Source organism: Squalius cephalus (assembly GCF_949319135.1).
Source record: "Squalius cephalus genome assembly, chromosome: 17".
Taxonomy (NCBI): domain Eukaryota; kingdom Metazoa; phylum Chordata; class Actinopteri; order Cypriniformes; family Leuciscidae; genus Squalius; species Squalius cephalus.
Genome location: NC_137138.1, coordinates 29,782,613 through 29,791,095, shown reverse-complemented (window position 1 = coordinate 29,791,095; position 8,483 = coordinate 29,782,613). Strand labels below are relative to the sequence as shown.

Below are 8,483 nucleotides of genomic sequence, written 5' to 3'. Positions count from 1 at the left end.
ATGGCCACTTATATAGATGGGTAGCCCCACCCATTTCAGCTGGCTTTAGCGCCGTAAGTTCGTGCAGCCATTGGATCATGCAACTCCGCAGCACAACCATTGACTTGTGCAGTTTCACTGCGTGATTCGTACGGCTTCAGTAATCTTAGAAAAAGGAGTTTTACCACTGCGTCTAGCGATGCAAGTAAATCGTAACAATAGGGAACCAAAGTAATTAGATCATTGAGTAAGTTATTTAAACTCAAGAAGTGATCAGTCAAATTATTATCAGACCAGTTTTGTTAACTAAATCAGCTAAAAGCATCAGTCTGTCATCATAATCACTAATTTGATTCATCATCACTGTCAGCTGTGTATCGTTAATTACTTCATTTGTCTGTTTACTTAAGTCCTGTATTTTCAGTTCAACTTTGTCCGGTCTCATTTAATATTTTGTTTGCTTGCTATTCTTCATCTGGATTTAACCTTTATATATTATTAAATACTAATTGAACTGTTCATCTTCGTCTTCGTGCCTTTGTATGCAGCTCAATCATGATAGAAAACCGAATCCAAAAGTTATATAGTTCACTGCTCTCTGGCCCTCTACCCCTACGGCTCCATTTGACTCCACCTTCGCTCAAGTTACGCCTCAGCCCTCAGTCATTCCAGCTCCACCTCAGCCCTCTGGTCCCTTGTTTTCATCTTGGGGGGACGTCGCTGCGCCTCCGTTGCAGACTCAGGGACCGCCAGCGCCAGTCCGCTCCTTCTGCTCTCTGTCTGTGCTTAGGGCTCCATCTCCATCGGCTCTGTCACCTCTGTTCATCCCCAGGGTGGCGAGGAGACCTTCACCACCATCGCTGTCCTGACTGTGGCCTGGAATGCCATGAGGCCACCCCTGCTTTTTTGTTCATCCTCCTCCCGGTCATCCGTCCACCTCCAGAGCATCTTCATGCCTGTTTGTGCCATCGCTTCACCAGCCTCCTTCACCATCCCTCTTCACTATCCCTTCGCAATCTCCTCATACTCCTCGCCTCCTTCTCTCTCCTTCCGAGAGGGGGCATTTTGTTACGATCTTACCATTTGGACTTTGTTTTCTATTTTACATAATTTCACACCACTAGACTGTCGTCATTAGGGTTGGGTATCTTTTGAATTTTAACGATTCCGATTCCAATTTCGATTCTGCTGACCGATTCTTATCAATTCCTAGCCTGGGAAAACCCAGACAAACTTCCGGCAAATTTAGATTTGCTCTGCAAGTAGTCTGGCAAAGAGCCCATTCAAGCCGATTTCTAATCCGTCCAAATCGAGGCACCAATCAGAAACGTAGAGGCGGGCTTTACACGATGACGATCGCTCTGATTGGTGTTAGGTCTATCCAATTGCGCCCAGAGGCATTTGAGCGATGTCCGTTGGTGAAGCGCACCAACTTTTAAATGCATTATTATATTCAAATTGCAAACACATGAGGACAGTCTCCATGAAAGACCCACTGGCAGATGAACGTGCTACTACATTTCTCTCCGAAACGGTAGGAAATTAAATTAGATTTAATAGAGGATTTTAACTGTGACAAGATGATTGACAGGACAGTTTATGTGACAGGATGCACGTGACAGATCCGTCCGATAAAGATGACAAAGTAGTATGTCCCAAAGCTTGCCTACTTTTTTGCTACACATTCAAAAGTAAATACCTTTTCTTCTCAAAAAGAGTACATACTTTTATGGCGTAGTGTAACTTAGGCGAATTGGGACGCAGCATATGGCTTTACACGATGACGATCGCTCTGATTGGTTTTAGGTCTATCCAATTGCGCCCAGAGGCATCTGAGCGAAGTCCGTTGGTGACGCCCCTTTGGGAATGAGTTATTAACCCTTTCACACGTAAGTTTAAAATATTCTGGCTGACCCCCCAGCGTGAGTTTTTCAAGCCGACCGTTATTTAGAACGTGTCACTTTATGGTTTCCATGGTGATGCGTCATTGCTTGTCACGTGACACGCCGCAGCAACAACAGCGCTGAATGAATAATGATCTGCTTTTATGTCAGTTTTCCTTTTTAATTCAAAATATTCCCAAATTTTTTAGCTACGGCATGAAATATCTGATATTTCGATTGTCAAATATATGCAAGTGGAAGTGTTTTGTTGTTTAAACTAGGGCTGTATACCTTGGAGAACCTGGCGATACGATACATACCTCGATACACAGGTCACGATTCGATACGTACCTCGATACAGAGCTGTCTCGATACGATTTGATACAATGTGACATGATTCGATACGATTCAATAAAAATACATGGGCCAGAGCCAATTAGTTAATGCTGAACACATTTACTCAACAAACAGAACAATTTATTGAAGACAAAAGTGCATTATAACAAAGTGCATTTTGCTTAAATATTTGCAACTTTAAGTGCTCTGATTAATTGTACACAAATTGTATTAATCTGGAAATTACCACAAGTCAACATTTAACTTTCCAAGGGTACAGTCTGAGCTCACACAAGCACAAAATCTTCTTATTATTATTATTCTTATTCTTAACTTCTTATTAAATCTTCTTATAATTCTTTTTTGTGACACCATGTACTGCCATAACATATTTCACTATGAAATCACTTAAATGCTACATCTTGCTTTAACATTTGGCACAACAACAAATCTACCTCATAACAGGATGGATTTTTAAAATCTTAAGGCTAAACCAGGTTTGTCCTCAAAAAGGCAGGTTGAACAAAAATCACTGCAGCAACAAAACAATAACCTGCAACAAAACAATAACCTGAGGATACTCTTGGTAATGCTAGCTTTATCCTATGACTTAAGATTTTTGTTCAAAAACAGAAGTTGGTCAACATGCTTTGAGCTTAGTACACTTCTCTGTGCGGTTACAATATCACCTGCCTTAGAGAAAACGCGTTCCGAGGAGACACTAGTCCCTGGAATGCACAGGTACACTTTGGCAAGGCGTGACATTAGTGGATATTCATTCTGGTGCTCTTTCCACCAACTGAGTGGACTTCCCTCAGCAAGAGACAGGGGTGGTGCCTCCTTGTACCTTGACATCTCCTCTTCTGCCTGGGCCTGTGTGGTTCTGTGTCTCACCGCAGGACCTGCACTGTAAGTTGAACCAAGCAGATCAGCCAAACAGCACAAGTCCTTTTTCTTCTTGGGTGGTGGGCTGGCAGGAATGTCATCCTTGTCACATGATTGTCCTCCTCTCCTGGTATCACTTCAGCCTCTTCCTATTATGCAAAATACAGATTTTTTATCAATAAACCCATAGTTAATTCTATAAAGAGCATATTCAAAGACATATAATAGTTAGTTTGCCTTTTATTTAATGCGATGAACTGACAAACCTTTACAATATATTGTTTTGCTAGTATAGTGCTTTACATGAAGTATATGTTTGAAACCATTTAGTTTTTTAAGCTCTAACATACTATTATGAATTTGAAATTATGAACTGAATATTTCGTTTTATTACACTTGGTGTATGTATATACATATATGTGTGTGTGTGTGTGTGCGTGTTTGTTTGTTTTTTTATGTTTTTTAACCATGTAATGCTAATGTTAATGACACAGTGAAAGGGCTTACCTGAAATAGTTCTTGAATTCTTCGAGCTTCTGCAGTGATTCTCAAGTATATTTCCTCTCGTTCATCATCAGGAAGGAAGGGCAAAGCTTTGAATCTTGGATCGAGTGCTGAACATACATACATGGTCTCTTTCTGCTGATCCATGTACCTCTTGCTCAAATCTTGGCAAATAGCCGCTTTGATTTCTTTCGCTTTGATCTCACTATCTGCTCTGCTCTCTTGGAAATCCTGGATGAGCTGAGCATGAAGAGGGGCCACAACTGACAGTGTTGGAGAGCTTTCTTTTGACATTACAAGAGTAGCAATCTTCATGGGCTTCATTGCATCCACTATCTCCTCTGCAGATGTAATGTCCGACTCACATAGGGTGCAAACTTCTTTCTCGGTTTTCCTAAGCTCGTTGGACAGAAGAGCAGCGGAGACAGCGGGTTGCTGCTCAAGAAAGCGCTCGAGCATATCATGCGCGCTATTCCAGCGCGTCACAACATCAGTGATCAGTTTATGTTCAGGCAACTCGAGCAACTTCTGCTTCTGTCGAAGTACGTGGCTGGCTGTGGTACTGCGCTTAAAAAAGGTGGATATCCGTCTAACACGTCCCAATAAACGAGCGACAGCAGGAAGCTTCAGTGCACGCTGCGAGGCAAGGTTTAAAGTGTGAGCGAAGCACCTGAAATGCAACATACCGGCAAGCTCCGCTGCGGCGCTCATATTTGCGGCGTTGTCAGTCACAATAGCTGGGTCTTTGGATACGAGGTCCCACTCCTCCAGCGCCGCTTTCAGTAACTCTGCAATGTTTGACCCCGTATGGCTCTCGTGCATGGCTTGCGTTTGTAAAACGTGCGACATCAGTTCCCACTCCTCGTTAACGTAATGGCAAGTGATTGTAACAAAAGCTTCCGTGGCTCGCGATGTCCACCCATCACAAGTCAGTGCCACTCGTGGGGCAGAACTCAGGGCTGACTTAACATTGTCTTTGACTTTGTCATACATCCTCGGTTCTGCTTTGTCGGTCATGTAGCTGCGGGTAGGGATCACATAACGGGGATCTAACGTGTTGATCATAAAGCGAAAGCCTGTGTTCTCGACATCACTGTAGGGACATAAACCTTTGCAAATATAATGCACCACAGACTCCGTAATCTTCTGTGCACGGACTGAGTTAGATGGAAGAATGGATGTTGTGTTGTCCAAAGTAGTTTGCGTGGGGTCCCGTGTTTTTTTGGGCTGCGGCGAAGCTAGCTTGTCTGCATGGTGTCTTTGCAGGTGGGCGCGCAGGTTAGTTGTATTACCGGTGTAGCGTATAGAAGCCTGGCAATGCTTGCAGATTGCATTTGTTTTATCGATCCCTTGGTTTCCTTCCTTTGCTTTAAAACCAAAATGTGTCCAAACATCTGCCTTTAGGGACAACGGCGCTTCTAAAATCTTCGACATTTTCCATGAGTTTTTTTAAACTCGCGGGCGCCGCTGCGCCCCCTAATGGCTGGGCGGAGTATCGATACTAAGTGCTAGAATGTCGATACTGTATCTTTTTTTATTATATCGGTATGTATCTAATAATCGATATTTTGAGCACACCCCTAGTTTAAACACCTTTATAACGATCGCGTTAGTTGAGCTGTATGCGCGATGGGCGCCGCCAGGTTAGTTTGTGCCGCAGACGCAGTTCAGAGAATAGGATCTGTTGGATTTACAACACGTGAATTCATCCACTTCTCCTGAAATACATAAAAGTAAGTGGCTGGTGAACCGGGAGAAGAATAGAGTAAACTTTAAAGTTACTTACACAACGTGTATCTGATATGAATAAAACGTAATTATAATGGAGCATTATATAATAATATAATCCAACGTTTTGGATTATTATTGCATCTTCCATAGACATCAGTGTGTATTTTACAAACTCTAAATGTATTGTTTTTTTAGTACTTATGTGAATTTATATGTCTGAAACCTAAAATAAATATTATGTGGTTAAAAACACTGAAAAGTTGTGATATATCACAACTCTGAGCGCGCCTGTCTCTGGCTCAGCGCCAGCCAATGCACGGAAGCACATTTGAATTTAGCAGTTGATCACGTGATGCACTGACCGTTCTAATCACACCGGTGTGATCGTACGCTCCAGGGACCAGCCTAGACTGATCACACCGGTGTGATCATACGTGCGAAAGGGTTAATGAAGCTTTGCCAGACCATAACTCAGTTACTACTGAGAATGGTCTGGTTTTAACCAGGCTAATCAATTCCTAATTTCGATTCCAATAAGGTAAAAAAAATAAAATAAAATAAAAAAAAAAAAAAAAAAAACACTAAGATATTCACATTTAGTCTTATTGCAAATCATTTAATTGTAGCTGAATATCATGAACAAAAACCAACAGGCTAGAACACTTATGCAAGGCCTGTTGGATAAAATAATAGGCTACCATAGAAAAACAATTAGCCTAACTAATATACATTTCAAGCATTATTAAAGACAAGTAAACACTCAGTAATTAAAAAAGAACAAATACAAAATAAGCAATGTCAACAAAAGATACAGCTGAACAAAGATATGATTGAAATAAGTATTTTGAGATTTTCAGGTACACAAACTGGAATCAAATGTAAAATAACACTGCACTTTATAAATAAAATATATATTACAAATATACTTACAAAAGTTATTCAGTCAAGAATGACTGAATCTTCTCATTGTCTTTTGTTGTTTGATTAGTGTTATTTATTATCTAGACAGCAGTTGCTTTCACTTTAAGAGTTACACATGCCTTCAGCACTGAAAACAGCGTGTCTCATGCTTGAATGGTTTAAAATCACATTTTCTGTGCGCACGTTTTGGATGTGTGTGCAGCACTGAAAACAGCGTGTGAGTCGTCTCGCGCTTGAATGGTTTAAATCCAGGGTTCGAATTACGGGGGAGCTAAGGGGAGCTCAGCTCCCCTGAAAAGGACCTGGGCTCCCCTGAAAGCCTACTTTGAGACATTTAGGGGGAACTCTAAAACACTGTCCATTTTTTGTGTCGCATATAGATTTTGATTTTCTGTACATTAAGGTTCCTGAAATAAATGATGATATTAAAAATGTGTCAATGTTGTGTGTTTATTCGCTCATTACATTACTATTTCCGAACACTATTTTCCGCTGTGTCTCCTGCTGTGACCATCCATGCGTGGCGGCGCTGCACTGAAATTACTACGTTTACGTCACCACTTGAACTTCTCACTGAGTTGGTATTTGAATGTTAGCTTAACTTTAAGTTCAAAACATACTTTATTCGTTTTTTGGAACACTCTGTGGATACTAATAAGAATGTCAAAAAGAAAGCAGCCAAACCTCAGTCAATTTGGATTTACAAAACAAACGAAGAGGAGTGATGACAGCGCACCAGCTACAACTAGCTTGCCGGTGATACCGCCGCCGCCGCTAAAAGTTGCTGCTAGTGACAGCACCAGCACCGAGGATAGCGAGACTTTGGCGCCAGAAACCACCGCTGCGACCTGCAGCGGACCAGGCGATCATGCAACACCTTTCAACTGGACAACAAAGCAATGGAGTGAGTGGAGAATCAGGAATACATGGCTCTACTCCAAAAAACAGAAGTTAGGATGTACAGTATGCATGGAGGCAAAAAGCCTGTTGCTCGCCGAAAGAGCAACGGGAGTACATCTGTCAGAGGAATGGATGAATGGAGAGGTCAGCAGCGAGTCACAGAATAACCTGCGGAAAAAGATTTACAAGCATCGGGACAGTTTGGCACACAAAAGAGCGGTTGAGATTTCGGAGATGAAGGAAAAGGATGTGCTCCCAAACAAGGTACTTGAAGTAAATGCTAATTTAACCCCCTGAGGTCGGCTATCGCGCCGGCGCGATAGGCTCGTTTTTTTCCTTATCAGTGAAAAAAATAAAATAAAATAAAATATTACTTTTTATCTTATATGCTTGTGTTGTACATCAATTGATCCTGTTAAGTGTGTATTATTTTTGTGTATACTCACAATAAAAACAAAGTGTTGTGCTTTTCGCCAAATAAAGAAAAATAAACATGATGCGAGTTCTGCTTTCTCTCTGTCAGTGTAGTCAATTCTGAAATGCGTCCGAAAATGAACCATAACTCAGCGAATACTCAGTCAAACAGGCATACAGACACACAGGCATGAAGCTTGAATTCTCCTCTTTTAAATAAAGTAATTTATATAAAAAACAAATATTCTCAGCTTGTGAAATCTGTATTAAAAGAGAGCGATTCCAGTCGAGCTAATTAGAGCTCATTCAGATGTAATGTGACCCCGCCCACGGAGAGCGCGCGCTATTCAAACGCAAATGTCTGAGGCAATCCTCGCAAACTGTGAACGCCCCCATATCAGCTCGAGAAAACACATCAGATCATTGTACTTGTTTACACAGTCTCGCAGCGCTGTGAGGAATAATACTATAATGGAAAATTTACCTCAGAAGTACGAGGAGCAACAGATCCGAGGCTATGGAATAATGTAGTACGTTTTTTTTTCATTCTCAAGTGCGGCGCGTTTCTGTGCATGAATGAATGAATGAACGGCAGAGATGCCGCTGTTTACCACAACTGGCAAAAGATGGTTTAAATTTGAATCGTTTCTGTCTGTGAATATTTCGCTTTTAGCAAACTGTATTGCTATAGGCTACTGAGTAAAAATCGAGTGAAATATTTTGAAATAAAATGTATTTGTATAAGCAACATATTAAACTGCAAATTAACATTTATATTTCTTATAATAAAAACGAAAGTTACTATGTTACAGACATATGAAAGACAACATTTCATTGATTAATTTTGGATAGATTATACATTTTTACTGTAAAATATCTGCCACCTCAAATAAGCTTTTGTTTGCCATATTTTGCTCATATTTTAAATAT

General features: G+C 40.9%; 1 protein-coding gene across 1 annotated transcript; it reads right to left on the bottom strand.

Moving 5' to 3' along the window:
• Positions 1–2,940: 2,940 nt before the first annotated feature.
• On the bottom strand, positions 2,941–4,641 carry LOC307144669 (E3 SUMO-protein ligase ZBED1-like). The gene is made up of 2 exons (XM_079847223.1): positions 3,591–4,641; positions 2,941–3,232 (listed from the first exon to the last, which is right to left on the bottom strand). Exons 1-2 carry the CDS (start codon positions 4,602–4,604, stop codon positions 3,089–3,091), a joined length of 1,158 nt encoding a protein of 385 aa, XP_079703349.1. The 5' UTR covers positions 4,605–4,641; the 3' UTR covers positions 2,941–3,088.
• Between the last annotated feature and the right edge of the window lie 3,842 nt (positions 4,642–8,483).

Coding starts and splice junctions, on each gene's coding strand:
- LOC307144669 (XM_079847223.1), bottom strand. CDS start 4,604: ATGACCGACAAAGCAGAACCGAGGATGTATGACAAAGTCAAAGACAAT. Junction 3,233..3,590: donor GAATTCAAGAACTATTTCAG/GTAAGCCCTTTC, acceptor TTTGCATAATAG/GAAGAGGCTGAAGTGATACC.